At 39.2% G+C, this 16,725-nt stretch overlaps 1 protein-coding gene across 1 annotated transcript; it reads left to right on the top strand.

Annotated features, from left to right (window-relative positions):
- Positions 1–5,092: 5,092 nt before the first annotated feature.
- On the top strand, positions 5,093–16,047 carry zgc:101744 (Receptor expression-enhancing protein 6-like). The gene is made up of 6 exons (XM_061743780.1): positions 5,093–5,198; positions 5,291–5,423; positions 11,122–11,215; positions 12,621–12,759; positions 15,016–15,184; positions 15,309–16,047. The coding sequence occupies exons 2-6, from the start codon at positions 5,309–5,311 to the stop codon at positions 15,344–15,346; spliced, it is 555 nt and encodes a 184-aa protein (XP_061599764.1). The 5' UTR covers positions 5,093–5,198; positions 5,291–5,308; the 3' UTR covers positions 15,347–16,047.
- Positions 16,048–16,725: the final 678 nt, after the last annotated feature.

Genomic DNA, 16,725 nt, shown 5'->3' with positions numbered 1-16,725 from the left:
CCCCTGTTGACAGAGTCTCCCTCCCAGCCACCAAACCTCGTTAGAGAAGTTCAAGCAGAGGCGTCAGCGCTGATTACTGCTCACCTTGAGTTATTAGGACCCGCCTGCACATCTCTCCAACACAACAATACAATACAATAACAAAACAGGTGCCCTTTACTTCCTTGGTGTTATTTCTCCTCAGGACAACACCAGCGTTTACTGACATCACATTGTTAGGATTTTATGAAATTGTTTAAAAGTTTGAAGGGTTTTTTTTATAAGATTCTACACTGGGGCTTTTTCTCTATTTGCAGGGTCAACTCCTGTTTTATGACTAGGGTGTTAAAATAGTTCAGATATTTACTCTTCGTTAGGTGAAGACAATGAAGAGAAACAGATGTTTTAACACTGATGGGTCTCATCCGTTATCTGGGTTGACATCTCAAGTAGGAAGCAATAAACAGGGATATACGGATGAAGGTCTGACATGTTTGCCAGCTGGCTCCACCGATGGGGTTCACGTACAAAGAACACCTCCCTTTTTAGTATAAATACAACTGGATCGATGACCACTGTGTGCATTTCTCTCCTGCATATGTGGTTTGAGAGATGTGTACCTCCAGCTGGAAAACATTGTGCATGATAAAATCAAAGCTTGTATTAACATTTGATTCTGTTCACTGGTTTCCTTATGGTGCACCAGACAAACGAACGCACAGATCTTTCAACATGTATGTTATTAACACTATCTGTGTTCTAAATAATCTTATCCAGATAAAAGCAGACTGTTTTCAAAATAATCTTTATCTATCGCTGAATTAAATGAAGGTCCTCCAGATGTTCTTGACCTTTTTCTGTCCTTTAAAATAGCCTACCACCATACTAGACTGCGTCTTGTGCTCAGAGGTCAGGATGTGCACGAGAAACCTTGAGCTAATTTCTAATGATATATTATTATTCATTTAAAGGAATAAAAATGTTTCTTTTAAAAAAAATTGACTGCATTTTCTTTTTATAACTGTGAACAGAAATCATTGTGCCATTGCAACCAGACGCCCTGGGTGTTTTCTATTCTTGCGAACTGTTTTCATGACTTAGGAACTCCCTGATCTTACGTCTGCTGACGTCAGTGAGCCGGCGTCGACCCGAACGGCAGTTCCGTGCATGAGTCCTTCAGATCTGCCCCGTGTCTGCCTACGTCACCTGAGAGAAATCCAATAACAGCTAATCCGTCGGCGTGGACACCGCACATGCAAAAAGATCAATGAATGGCAAAAAGGAAACAAGGACTTCTCCTCTGTTCGGAACTTTGTGTCCTTTAATTCATTAGTGCTATAACGGTTAATAATAACACTTCCAGTGGTTGAAGTAAACTTAAAGGTCTGAAATAGATGTATTCGTATAGTATTGATGTATGATAGGAAAGAAAGGAATCACTTAAAGAAAAAGAAAGATCTGTAGGTGTTCCTTTTTTATAAGTATTGAATGTATTTCATCACAAATAAAGTATATGTTTCTTTAATTTTACACACCAGTCTGCTTGATTTGACTCCTGGATGATTTTACAGAGCTGCAGAAATTATTTGTCACAGATGATATGATTGTATGAAACTGGTTTGTTGAATTTATTTCTTGGTACACTCATTTTTTGAGCACTACTTTCAAAATTCATGTCAATTAAATGTAATTATATCATAAAATCACAGATTTTCTGCAAGAAAAAAGCATACGCACAAATTCACACTTAGAAAAAGGCTATTATCTTCCTTTTCATTGGAAAATCATTTGGATTCATTTTGGTGTGTTATTAGTAAATTGATCATGTTTTTAGATGCTTGTGCCCAATTTCTTTGTATCCTTGTATTGGACTTAGTGCTGAGGAACAAAAACTCATGTGAAAGCGGACTTTAGAGGAACTGAATAATCTGCATTGAACAGTATACATTTGTGTTTGTGGATTTAACATTTATTTTATGTTTCTGTTTGTAATTTTCATATATGTTTACTGTCGTCTATCTTCATATTTAAAAAGTGATGTGAATTCCTGTTATAAAAGATAAGTTCTACTAGTTTCATTAAGTTCAGGTCAGATTGAGCTTCATGGTTCAGTTACTATTCATGTCATTTAAAGGAAGTGAAAGTCAGAACTGTGTTCACATAAGTGTTTCAGTTCCGTCAGTTTAAACACCAGAACGTCGCTCTATGTATGTGTGAGAGCAGGAGCCAATTATTGGCCAAACATTGGTTTGTTTGGCCAGAAAGGGTCTGAGAGGCTAAGCTCGAAGATGGGAGGGAGCAGCAGACCTTCAGGGATGTCCTAAGTCCTGCAGGAGGATGGGCTCCAGAAACTGGTGGAAGAAGACATTCAGTACAATCACAAGAACAGAGACAGACTTTTTCATGACACAAGAATGATTGTTACGGCATCAAAGTCCAACAAATGTTGGAATCCTCTCCCATTGACTCAGAAAATCCAGCCTTAGTTTAGACACATCATCCTAATGATGTGTTCAGTGTGAGGGCATGAAAACACTTCAGATTCTCTGGGACACACATAACCTCACGCAACTTTACACATTAGTAACACCTGTTCCTATAACACTTTGTGTAAGAGGAAATGGAATACTGATTAATTTCAATGTGGACTTTTCAAACATATTCAGAAACCTTGTACTTGGTGTTTCTGAGTTTCAATGGATGCAGCTCCTGAAATGCCTGCACAGATGTAGGCTGCCCTCTGCTGGCCCTTCAGGTTTACCATTAAGCCACATGTATCTCCTTGTGTCAGCATGCATTAGTTAAAGATTAAAGGGTTCAGCTGTGTTTGTTGTGTTGCGTTTGTTATTCAGGTTTTCTTCAGCTTTGCCTTTCAATGTGTGCAGAATGTGGTTTTGCACTGACCTGCTGAAGAGGGAATGGACGTCCCTGGAAAAAAAACATGTTACTCTAAATTCTCATTGTACTTTTCTGAATTAATATCACCATCACAGAATCAGGAGCGATTTCCAGCGACAGCACTTGTAAGTTGATGCAGACCAAATGACCCGTCATCTTGCCCATCATGGGACGGATCGACTAAACTACTAACTCCTAATGCAGGATAAGAGTTATTGAATCGCCCACTGTGGATACACACTGTGGTCTTATCTGAACAATTTCGGACATACTTTGTACAGCACTAACTCACAGAACTTTAAACTTCTTCTAAGTGTCACAAGGGCTGTGCTCAGTTGTTACCTGGTACTATTTATGATAGTGGATGCTCAGCTGCCATGCACATGGTGGCTGACCATGGGGCATGCCACTGAAGTCGTCCCAGAGACAGATGGAAGAGGCAGGACTGCAGGGGTCAAGACCTGCACTGATCCTGTAGCTCGATGTGTTGCTTTGCCTCATAGTGATATGGTCATACAACCTCATACGGTCACAGAGCCTGACTTTCTACCCATATCAAGTCTGAATGGTCCTTTTCTTCACATGTCATGTCCATTTCTTCCACAAAAATTAATTATTCTGAGCATAATGTTTTTACCGTTTGATAATCCATCCTGGATGTCTCCGGCCTGAAAACACTGATGCCTCCTCGAGACAAGGTTAAAATCTTTTTTGACAACAATATTTCAAGTGTCATGTGTGAACATAGCTCTCAATTGTATTCTTTGAAAGGGGTTCCCCACATTAATGAATGGTGGTTCATGAGGGAGTGTCATCTGAAGGATCCGATCACAGGTGTTCAGCTTAAGATTCCACACTTGTCCTCTGTAGGCACTGAATTTCTTCCAGATATCTCGACTTGCTCAGTGATATATCATATATGCATTGTAGAGGGAGAAATGTCAGTGTCCTGCCACCTGTCCCTGAGGAATATTGGTTCTAAAATTTTCAATGTTGCTTCTAAATTGTTTCAGAGTTTTCCTTTACATATTTCTGGACATCCACTGCACATCTTTGCTCATTTTCTAACCAACTGCAACTATAGCAGCTTCGTTTGGACTGCGTTACAGGGACAATTTGCAACTCAGAAATGTAAAACTTAAGATTTACCTAAAAATGCTATGTAAAAATGCTTCACACAACTGGATTGTGTATTTGTGGAGGTATATTTTTTCCTTAATATAGACTCAGTGAAGTCAAGCTCTCAAAAAACTATCTTAAAAATGTATGAATAAATTAAATCAATAGACTTCTCTTTACATAGGCCTACTGTTAAAACTTTGTATACTATACAGCTATGTGTATGAAAACTGTCTAGAAGAATTGTAAAATAATATATGAATATATATGGTTGGTACTTGTAAACATATTTGTGATACAGTACCACAGATATGTTTACAAGTACCACTGGTACTTGTAAACATATTTGTGCCTCAAAGGCCATGACTGTAGGTTACAGTTGTAGTAAAACAGAAAAAAAAAGTATGAACTCAACAGCTCAATGCCATTTCCCATTAGCATTTTATGACTATTTTTTAACTCTCACAGTAATACAGGACAAATATGAATGATTTATGTGAAACCATGTCAAAGTCTCTTGCTCTTTAAGTTACAATCTTGCTACGCTTAAAGACTTTTGTTGAAATGTCAACCCCTGTGATTAATTTATTTTGTGATTATTATTATTTATTTTTTTATTTAATCTTAGAAGATTATCTTAGAAAACAAATGTATAGGTGTACATATTCGCTTGTGTGTTGTGAACTTATGTTTCAGATGCAAACAAATGTTTCCTCAAAGGAATTTTGTACTTTTGAAATGTTAAAGTTTATTAAAAAAAAAAGTAATACAGGACAAAGTGCGTCCCTTTTCACCTCAATACGGGACGCATACTTTACTTTATAAATACGGGACGATTCCGTTTTTCAAGGGACGGTTACCCTTGAATTATGTGAGTGACTGGGGGGGGTGTAAAAACCGGTTTTTAAAACGACAAACGACATGTTTTTGCTTTGTTTTGGGTTCTTTTCTGAGGAAGAAAAGTACCGTTGGTTTTCATTAACGGCTGCAGTGAACGTTACTCGGCGGAGCTCGCTGATTGGTCCACGGCTTTGTCCGCTGCTCGCTGATTGGTCCGCGACTGCCTCCCCTGCTCGCTGATTGGTCCGCGGCTGGCCCTGGCCCCGCCCCCCCACGCACTCACTGTTATCGCAGCAGGTCCGAGGTGGCAGACGGCGGCCGGCCGACCTACGCGACGTTTCTATAGTGCTCTTCAAGCCAAGGTTGGTTAAATAACCCCTTTGTTATAGTTCTAACCCGCTCGGAGTTAGAACTATAACATTTCTTGTATCTTTGTGTGGTGTGCGGCTTGCAGGCTGCAGACGGGCTGAAGATGAGTCAGCTGAAGGAGCGCTTCGTGGCTGTGCTGCACGAGAAGAACTTCGTGACGGATCAGCTGGCGGCGCTGGAGCAAAAGACGGGAGTCAAGAGAGAGTACATCGCTTTGGGTATGTTAACATCCGAACAAAAGGATTTAGTTTCACACTTGTGCTTTAAGAACACGCATTTGCGATAATTTGCCACCGTGACTGCAGCAGGAAAACTAGTGGTCACATTGTCACAATGTGGTTAAGCCTGATTTATGGTTCCGCGTTAAATCGACGCAGACCCTACGTCGTAGGCTACGGCGTAGGGCTGCGTTGGTGTAACGCGGAACCATAAATCGGCCTTTACTTGTCAATGCTGACTAATTTTACTGCCTTTCTTAGACTCGAGTAAAGTTCATCCAGCTCAGAGCCTTATCCTACATAGCAAGATTATACTTCAACACGCCTACTTCGAAATACTGCTGTTAAACGAACTGCATCTAATATCCCAGATCCTCCAGCAGCTGGCCAGAGTGGTATTTTTATCCTTCCTTTAAATATCAATTGCATGGCTGACAGGGAAGGTGATCCTTGGATGACTAGTCTTTCATCTACAGGCTGTTCCACCCTTTAGCTTTTGGGGACTTGTGTTTAAAGACGGGACAGTTGAGTCAATTTACACAGTATAAGTCAATAAATGTCAGAGACTTCAGGCAAGTTTTTGTCTCCAGGAAGCACGTTAACCACGTTGACCTACATTCAAAGCCATCACATGATCTCAACTTTAATCAGATGAGTGTTCACAACAAATGCACTCAAATAACCACTTTTGATGGCTTAAAAAAAAAATGTGTTACCCTTTTGGAAAACACGGATTATAAGCATGTTTGCAAATATCCCAAAGGGTTTTTGCATGAACTAGAACAGTCTCCATTTGTGCAGAGTGCAACCAGCCAACTCTCAGCAGGTAGTTTGCAAATGTACTCTTAATTGCCCCACACAAAGGCTCCAGGCAGATATTAACTAATGCTCCCTAAACTGCTTTGCATGCCATCAGTACCTTTTTTATTGTGAAAAGCTGAAAGGACAAGTGTGTGTGTGTGTAATCAAATCATGTTCAGAACAGGATAGCTGTGTGGTGCTGCAACAAAAACACATTGGTTCATGCAGCAGGCCGCGGGAGCAGAACTGGCTGACTAAGGCAGCCGCTAAATGATTGGTCACTTGTGACATAATGACCAAGAAGAAAGTGATGGGAGGAGTTCTGAATCAACATTTCACTGGAATAGTAGGTGTGCGATGGGGTGATTGTCTGTGAAATGGCAGCACATCACAACCTTGAGTAAAATCGGGAGGCTTGCTCCGGACAACTTCGGTGTCCTCAGATTCCAAACAACGCATCTGTTAAAAGCAGATTATGTTTATGTTTATTTGTAAGGATCCCCTTATTCAGATTATCTGAATAAGTCTGGGTTTTAATGACCAGTTTTGATTAGCACTCGCCTCGGCCAGCTATTTTGGTTGTTTAAACCCCTTGATATAACAATGAGTGATACCCCTGGTTACGACTTTGATCTCCAGGGGGCAGTACCAGCAAACACGGAGGAAACCTCCTCTGGATTCAACTAGATAGACCTGCAACCAATCAGGCAATTCTACAGCTGTCTTTGCTACATGATGCTCATGTAGGAGTCATCACATAACGCCCACCACCACCTCAGTGCAGTTGGGTCTTTGGGCATGGTCAGAGATTCTTAGATGGGTCAAAGACGTGACGCTTACTTTTTCTGTCCGATGGAACTTTTTACCTAATAATAAACATAAAAATGAATAAAAAATATAACATGTATGTCTAATACGTTCCTTCTACATGTGCCCACTCTTATTTTATTTAAACATGTTGGTTATTGGTCATTTTCTGCCATCTGAAGTGTGAAAACATCATGTGGGGTGACCGTCCGGCCTTGACTTCTGTTTGGACAACTGGTTTTAAATCACATAAAAACAATTTAAAAATAATGCTTGCCCTATTGGGCATACTTTCAAACTTGTTTTAGATTTATTGACAAAGTTATGGAACATTTGTACACACATTTCAATCATAATACACAAACTAATCTTGTCCGAATATGTTCATTGTCTGAATTATCATCTGGGGTGACCATGAAAAAAATACAATTGAGGGACTTTTATATTGACAATCATCTCAAAGAGGATGTTGCATCAGCCAGTTACTCCATGAGGGTCCCAGAGAGACAACCTGCAGGTCAGTAGTCTCTCTCTCCTTTACAAATAAATCCTCTTTCTAACTGCTGCAGTGTATACGTCACATTTTGATATCATGTGGGGTGACCACCCTAAAACTGTAAAAAATTCGTTTTATTTGCAAATCTATATTTTGAAGCTAAATTTGTTAGTGATATGTGGTGAGAAGTAGCTAGCTTAGATCATATAGCTAACTGTTAGCCTGTTATATTTGATTAAACTTGAAAGCATCATGTGGGGTGACCACCTGTCATGTGGGGTAACCAACAAATGGCAATTCTGTATCAAATTCAAAATTGAATGTCTATCAGTTTTGGTTCAAATATAAATTATTGGTATAGCATGCATAAGTGGATACACCTTGTACACATTTTAAATCAGTTTTATGAATTTTAGAGTAAGTAAGAGGGTGACACTGCCATTATGGATAGAATGTATTTAAAAATGGTTTTCAAAAAATGAAAGGAAAAATGTGTCTATCTTTCTTGAACAGTTCATTTAATTACTGATACTTATTAAAATATAAATTTTGTTATGGAAATCTATTAATTTTGAGATAAATGGTCGCCCCAAATGACGGTTTAAAGGTTTAAAAACACTAAAATACCTTTGTTTGAAGTTTTCACATACATGTATGTGTACACTACATTTCAAATGTTTGGAAAATGGCCAAAAATATCTTTATTTTAAGTATTTTAAAAATGGGCTACTCAAAGGCCTTATACGTCTTTGACCCAGATGCTGCATTGGATAGTTTTTCTTTCTAACTATATATCCAACAACACTTTATCTGCTTAATCTTTAAGAAAAAAAGTTAAGTTATTGTTTACGCATCTCTACTGTACTTTCTTGGCTCTTGATATTTGCCATGTTACTGGTGTTTAAGAGTAGCTTCGGCAGGTATCTAAGCCAGTTGGTCTGGATCTACTCGGCCTAAACTCAGCCAGTTAGCAAGTATTGTTGAGTGATTGCTGGGAGACTATTTCTAGCTTATGATAGATAAATCAACCACATGATCAGAAAGTGGCGCTTAAGCAGATGCAGTAGTTGAATTAGGTCTATAGTTATATTTGAAGACAGTCTTGTTCCACACTCGCCACAAAAATATTCTTGCAAAACAACTTCTCTGGATTGTAAGCATTCATGCCACTTGATTTATCTCCAGCTTTAGCTGAAGTTAGAGCCGGATGAGGTAGCCAAATCAAACCATGACCAGTGTTGCTTGAGGAAATGCTTTGTCAGTGTCTTGTTAACTTGGGAACACGACAACCTTTCATCTGATACTTGGTCCACATTTCAGAACTGTTACAAAAATCAACACTGATAAAGAGCAGCAATTATCATACTCTTCCCTATTGCCGCTGTATTTTTTTTTCTTGTACTTTGCCTCAATCTAGGCTTGTCAGAGAGACAAAGGCCCTGATTAGACCTGATAATATCGCAAGTGGGCAGCCTTAAGTGATGCATTTGAGGAGATTTGATTAATCAAACCACATTCAGATGTAGTCTGAGTCACAGCTGGCCACATTCTTTCAGCAGTGTAAATGCAATGTGTCGTGGGGCAAATTGTAGGTCTGCCTGCATAACTGATGTCCTCGGTGTGGGAAGAATGTCCTCATTGTCGTGACATAATCGCATCAAAGTTCAAAACAACTGTCACTAGGACATCATCAACTAAGTTCTTTCTATCTACTGCAGACGGCAGGGTTTTTTTTTTCTTTCTCCAGACAGCTAGGTGCAGTTTAGTACGTAGATGAGAACAAAACATCCTGATGCTTTGACTTTGTGGATTGCATCAGTACAGACTTTAAGGTGTTTTTCTCATATAAAGTTTGTAAAATAAGAATACAGAGTTGATTTGTTGCTTTTTGGTGCCCAAATCAGGTCCTTTCATGTCAATAAATAATGTTGTTGCTTCCCCACAATCACAACTGTTCTATACAAAAATGTGAATTTATTGCGTAGGGATATGGCCTCTTAGTCGGCCTCTGACAAAGTGAACAAGCAATGCCACCAAGTGGTCAGAGTCATATCCACACATCTATAATTACCATTTTGGACCTCCTAATAATAATTGCAACAAATGTATAGTCCCGGTCCCTCCGTTTCCTGTTTACATGCTTTCAGGGGACTGATTGAAGCTGCAGATTTCACCTTTTAATACCTTTCTCTTATTAAGCAAGTAAACAGAATCACAAACTTGGATTTTTTTTTCCTTTGCTAATATTTTGATCAAAACCTAATCCAGCAGCTTTTAAGGATTAATAGAATTATGTTTCCAGCTTTCCACTGGTACTTCCAGTGTGGTCATCCTGGTAAAGAGGGATGAAATGTAGAGCTGTTGCTCATTTATTGCTGCCACCCACAAGTTTCAAAACCATATATAATAATAAAACCCAAAGCAGTTGCTCTTCAAAAGAAGTAACCATGTACATATTTGCATTTAGTGCAAGCAGAGCGAGAGTTGATTGCAAGTTCTTGTTGGCTGTGAACAGGCGTGCTTGGATCAGATCACTCAAGACGGATGTTAATACCAGGTCTAAACAGGACCAGGTTACAATCCAGTCGGTGTCTTGAGTTCATGCCTCCTGTGACATCCTGAAGGGTGAAGACATGCTGACTGGGGTGGAGACGTTAGTTTCGTGTTTTAAAAGCTATTTCAAGCACCTAACCCCCACCACCAAGAACAAAGGCTTTCTGCTGTAATTCGATAGTCCACAACTAAGGCCTTCTGTTCTTATCTCTAGGTTTTCCATATAAATACTTTCTAACATGTATGCGTTTATGACTCGGTCTCTTAGTAAAGCTTAGAGGTTTATACGTTTAGAGCCAAATCACATGTTTTTTTATATATATATATATATATATGCATACAAGTTAACGGTGCATCATCCGTTAACTCATCTTTAGGATCCTTCCCCTTTCATATTATATAAAATGCTTACACAAACAGAAGTCAATGTGGTCAACAAGAGCTGAGCATCTCACTTTCAACCAGTTCTTCCAGTTTAGTCTTTTTTTTTTCTTCTTCCCTTCCTGTATGTGGTGTACACTGGCAGTTTACAGGACATGTGTGTCTCAGCTGTGCCAATCAAATGAGATGTAAATAGCAGCCACTGCTTATGATAGTATCAAAGACCTTTAGTGCCCGTGTTGTTATCTGACTGCAAAGGGTTGCAGGCTCGGACTTGAGCCTGGGACTGTAGCCGATATGGGCTGCCGGCTCCATGTGAGCTGTTTGGCACCCTTGCTTTTATTATTACAGCTAAAAAACATACATTTGTTTGGTAACTACAATAACTAGCGAGTAGACTTGAATGCAGAATAATGAAGTGAAATTGCATTGAAACACCCTCTCATTTTGATAAACTCATGGTAGTTCATCTTGGGAGTGAATTTAAGTTCAGTGTTTGATTTTTAAATTCAGCGCTCCTCCCAGGCTTGCTACTTGATCCTCCTTGTATCAGGGACATGTCCTAATATTGATGTTTGTAGAGTAATGTGATAGCTCTTGCCCTACCCTCAGCTCTTATCTCACTGCTGCCTCTGCCATCTTTTTTTCTTTCCTCTGCAGGTGTTCTTGGTTTTATCGGACTCTACCTTCTGTTTGGATATGGAGCCTCACTGCTCTGCAACCTGATCGGTTTTATCTATCCAGCATATTTCTCGTATGTATGATGCCAGATTGGTTTCAGTCTCCGTCAAAACGCGATACCACAAGCTTCCTCATTCTTCTACATTTTTGAAATCTCTCATTTCTTTTAAATTCATTGTTCACAGTTAGACTCTTTGCATAGTTGCATCCAGTATTTAAAGCAAAATAGTTATAATTTAATGTTTCTTGTCAGCTACCTGATAACCACAGCGCATGATAAACCAAAAGAAGTGCAGCCAATGTTAATTGTTAAGTATTATTGATAAGAGCTGCAACCTCTGTTACAATGTGAGAAATTTATTTATTGGAAAAGTCAGTTTTACTTTGATTTTTACACTGTAGAACCTTTTTAAATGGATTTGATATTTTTCAGCTGTACGTTCTCACTCAGTCATTATTTGTCAGCATATGATTGCATCACTGTTTCACAATACTCTGGAGAATGAATGGAATTTGGGGCAGTAGAAATGTGTTAAATAGCTATTTTAAGCCTCTGAGAAGACTCAAAAATGTAATTCTACTTAAATTATATTATGAATAGGGTCCCTACTCACAAACCAAACTCATTTTTACCTCCATAGGTTTACAAAAAGTGTATAAGAACAACTGTTTTGTACAGTTATCTCCTTCTGGTGGCTACCACCTTGTTATACACCATTGACTATAAAGTTGGGTAGTACATTGTTTCAACTCTTCCCGTGAAGTGATTGTAAATGGAAACATGAATGTCTCAGCAAATAAGATTATTCCAGCTTCATGGCCAACGGTGTATGTTCATGCAAGTTTACTGCTGCAGGTCATGCAAACTAATGTCATTAAATATAAAATGAGGAGGGTTGATGGCCTCTGCATCAGAGAGCACTATCAGTATTTTAGATATTTATGACAAATAGTCAAATGTTGGAAGCAGAAGCCATGAACTCTCCTTCTTAGGATGAGGTAGTGACACAGGAGGAGATGCCTGTAGCACACCTTATTATACACTTTCTGCTCACTGAGACAATGACGGGTTTGTCTGTAGGGAACCTATGCACATCATCACTTTGTTGGACTGACATTTGAGTCTTTATTTAGTGGCTTAAAATGTATTTTGACAAAGATGGATTTTTCCTCCAGTGCCAACATTAATTTCCATTTTGCTGCAAACACATTCTCACTCAATACTGCTTTTATTCGCATATAATTTTGGGCACTAACAAAAGTTTACGCTCCTTACCACCAAATAATCCAGAATGCTCTTTTTTTTCAGGGGTTTGTCATTTAATTAGAATCACTGTGCAAACGTTGTTGGGTTTTCATGTGGACAGAGCATGCTCGTACAGTTTGAGAATCATGCATCCTTTCAAATACAGTTTTCTCTGCTATTACACAAATGAAAGATCTTCACTCACCTGAATCAAAACCATTTGTTTGCTCAGCATCAAGGCCATTGAGAGCAGTAACAAGGAGGATGACACGCAGTGGCTGACCTACTGGGTTGTTTACGGAGTCTTCAGCATCGTTGAGGCTTTCTCTGACATCTTCCTCTTCTGGTTTCCTTTTTACTATGCTGCCAAGGTAGGGCGCTCTTTTACATTGTAGTGTCTTTCTGATATTTGGCATTAAATTAGAATTTTTCACCATAGCTCCGCATTGACATTTGTGACAGTGACGTTAGTTCACTACCCTCCTTTTTGGTTTTATATCAGTTCTGTGTATGTGGGTCACCATAGCGACCACACAGGAACATCGGCAGGGATGCACAGATCGGATGCGATCACTTGTAATTTTAATATGAAAGGTCTGTTTGGAAGATTCAATTCTGATTTGAAAAGCCTAAAATTTGACTTCATTCATTCATTCATTAATTCATTCATTCCATTTGGCTTCACTCCACTGTACATAAACTTGTAGCCATAGAAACCATTGCCATTTTCAGATCCTGTGAATATATGGTTTGCCAATTAGCCAGTAGGGTTTTAATTCAAATTTTGGATGCAGAGACAAACTTTCAGAAGTGCTCCAGAGTCCATTCAGTAACATCTGCAAGATGATCACATCTGTTGAACTGCTGAGATGCCTGGAGGCTTGAAAATCACCATCATCTGCTTCTCAACCTTGCCACTAGCCTGCAGAGATTTAGTTGGATATTTCTCCAAATTCTAATACATGAAATGATAAAAGATGCAATAATCATGGGGATAATTTTTCTGCCCCAAAAAAAACAAAATTAATGGATTGGGTTTTTTTGTGTTTTTTTTTCAATGTTCTTTTTAAGGAAAAGTTAACGTGCTAATGCATCAACACACATAATCTTTATTGCAACTATTTATTTATTTATGTTTTCCTCAATGCACGATTTTCGCAAGTACATTTTAGGAAATATGACCCTTGGACCAACCTGTAGTTTGGAGGAACAAGAAAAAAAATCCAGCTCTGATAGACTGTAAAACAACAATGGACAAAGCACCGGATACGTGACGTACTGGTTTTCTGAAGCCTCTTTTTTGTCATAATGCAAACCAGACGTTTACAGCAGAATATCCCGCTTCATATGGTGTCAGTATCAAACTCAGAAATTACTGGTGGATTTAGCCGATCCTGGGTTTGTATAAACTGCCGGTTAGGAAGCGGTGATGGCTAGCCATTGGCCTGGCCAACTGTCAATCAAAAAGCTACGCTTCATGTAACAATGTATTTCTTTATATAAATTCACCTGATGTGTTTAAAAAAAAAAAAAAAAAAAGAACTCCCTTAGAGTTGTCATGGATTTGAAATTAATTTAATTTACATTTTTTTAAACAGACTGTAAAAATGTTTGTTTAAAACTGCTTAAAAAGAGAGGATGTTTAATTTTACATTTTTCTGTGACAAAATTACTCAGACTAACATCAGTCGTTGCTTGCTGGACCAAAGACTGACCTCTCCAGACTTTCAGGACATGTTTTCGACTAATGATAATAATAATAAAACGACAACCAAGGATAATGATCGGCTCTCTATTATTGCCATTTGAAAATATCTTTTTAAAAGTAAAGAGAACATTTAAAAAATGATCTGGACAGATTGACGGCCCTAATTTTCTTTATTTGTATATTTATTAAATTCGGTAAATATGGTTGAAAATAATGTGATTTGTATTATTTGGTTTGAAACACACCAGTTTCACTTTCACTATTTTTCTTTTATATATATATATATATATATATATATATATATATAAAAATAATATATTTTTTTATCCCGATTTATTTTATTTTTTCCTCCCCATTTTTACCACCCAGTGCTCCTACCTAAGTGTCAGTCCTGGGCATTGCCTTCCTCTACCAACCCCGGGAGGGCCCTGCACTGAGCTCAGGTCTCCTCCTTAACCTGAGGAGTGAGCAGGCCGCTTCTTTTCACCAGACAGTGTGGGGCTTCTCTGGCCGGATGTAGCGCGTGGAAGGATCACGTTATTCCGGCCAGATCCTCCCCACCCCGTCTGTCCCCGGCTGGCCAGAGGGGGCATGTGTAGCCCAGGACTGTTGCATGTTTTTGTGAGGGTAGCTCACATTAGCTACCCAAGGGAACATGGGGAGAACATGCAAACTCCACACAGAAAGGCCCTTTCGCCACTTTCACTATTTTTCTTAAAAGCATGCGGTACATGTTGTTTTAAATCTACAACATCATCAAGTTGCAGTCTTAGATGCTGCAGACCCGACAACGTCTCCGTCCAGACTTTGACATTGTTTAATTGTGCACTCTATTGTTTTATCTTAAGATTTAATCTAATGTTTTAGAGTCGTTTTAAAACAAACATTTCATCAAAGATCTGTGCCCGTCTCTCCTCAGTGTGTGTTCTTGATATGGTGCATGGCTCCTGTGACGTGGAACGGTTCAGACATGTTGTACAAGCGTGTGATCCGGCCATTTTTCCTCAAACATCAAGCCGCCATGGACACGGTGGTCAGTGATCTGACCTCCAGGGCAAAGGACATAACTGAAACTGTCACAAAGGGAGGTGAGTGACCCGCCGTGTACGTGCGAGTGCTGCAGGACGGGACTGCAGTAGATTGTGATGCATTTTGTTTTTACGAACCGTTTCATTACAACTGTTTTCTATCCTTCTGTGTCTGTTCTTTCAGCTGTTAACCAGGTGCTCAACCACGACAAGGACCAGTGAGGAGCTTGCAAAGACTTGCGTGTCTGTGTAAGAGAAACTGAGTGTATGCGTGTTTCTGCTGTTTCACCTCCTCTTTCACCTGGCCCCCTCTGTGATGGATGATTACTGACACAACTGAAGCTTCACTTTCCTAAAAATAAGCACGAGTTTGCATCTACATCAGTTTACTGCCGCTGGTGCTGCGATATAGACAATCAATGAAATTGTGACCTTCCGGTAATTCTATTTTCTTCGTTGTTTTGTGGATAGAATATGTTTATTGTCTACTTGCAGCCTTTAGACCCACTGGCGGTGCGATCAGTGGGTCTAGTTGAGCCTTTACTGGGCTGTTTACAACACGTGAATTGAAAATAAAATGGCGGTACATCTCGGTCATCTCAGGATCATTGAAGATCACAATCTTCATTATCAAACCAGATTACCCTGAGGTATGACCATAAACAGATTTATTTTTTTTTGCTCTTACGTGTGATTCTCAGCAGCTTTTTCTTCCATTGACACTCAGGACTGGAATATTTCCGAGTCACCAGCATCTTCTTCCTCTGAAAAGCCTTATTTTCACCAGTGCCATGCAGAATTCTCTGTCCATTTGTGCTACCTAGAAAGTTACTTAACAGTAACTGGATAACTTTTCTGTTTGATTTTCTTAATTTATAATTTGAGTAGGGGGGAATAAAACTTGAACCCTGATGAACTGGAAATACTGTGTCTGTATTTTATTTATTTTGAATTATTTTTCTTTTGTATCTGAACTTCACAGTCCTGGAAAAAAATACGGTCTTATTCGGTCCACGTTGAAAATTCACACACCAGTGATTTCTCTGATTGTTTGTGACCGAGGGGAATTATTTCTCAGTCCACGTCCGCTGTGATTGGTTCTGGCTCAATTTTCAGAAGATAATTCATGTTTATATCTGTTTTAATGGTACCTGTTATAAATTGTGAATATTTAATTAACCATTTTAATAGGAAATTGACATATGTTTTAAAAACAAAAAAGATATTTAAAGTAACTCCCTTTTCTGATGGATTTGTAGATAATCAATACATTTTTTTTTTTAATGTGGAGTGTGGAAAGGCCAACATCAAGCTTTCTCTCACCATTCCTGCATATCCCCTTGATCTTTTGATCTGTCTCGCTCGGCTACGTTTACCATCATTCAGTCAACCTACCCACCCACTCAGTGATGGTTTAGAACTGAATTCATGCTTGAGAGGTTTTAAATGAGAGGCCTTTGTGTTTGTGCGCTGGACGTAATGCATGAGAAATGGTGGAGCCGCTGTATTGGTCACACAGCGCCGGAGGGAGAGGAGGGCACCCGTCTGGAAATGTGCCCTGGAGATGTCTGCAGTACACTTGTGTAAGTTCTCAGCCACCG

Source organism: Cololabis saira, chromosome 16 (genome assembly GCF_033807715.1).
Source record: "Cololabis saira isolate AMF1-May2022 chromosome 16, fColSai1.1, whole genome shotgun sequence".
Taxonomy (NCBI): domain Eukaryota; kingdom Metazoa; phylum Chordata; class Actinopteri; order Beloniformes; family Belonidae; genus Cololabis; species Cololabis saira.
This window is presented reverse-complemented; position numbering and strand designations above follow the sequence as displayed.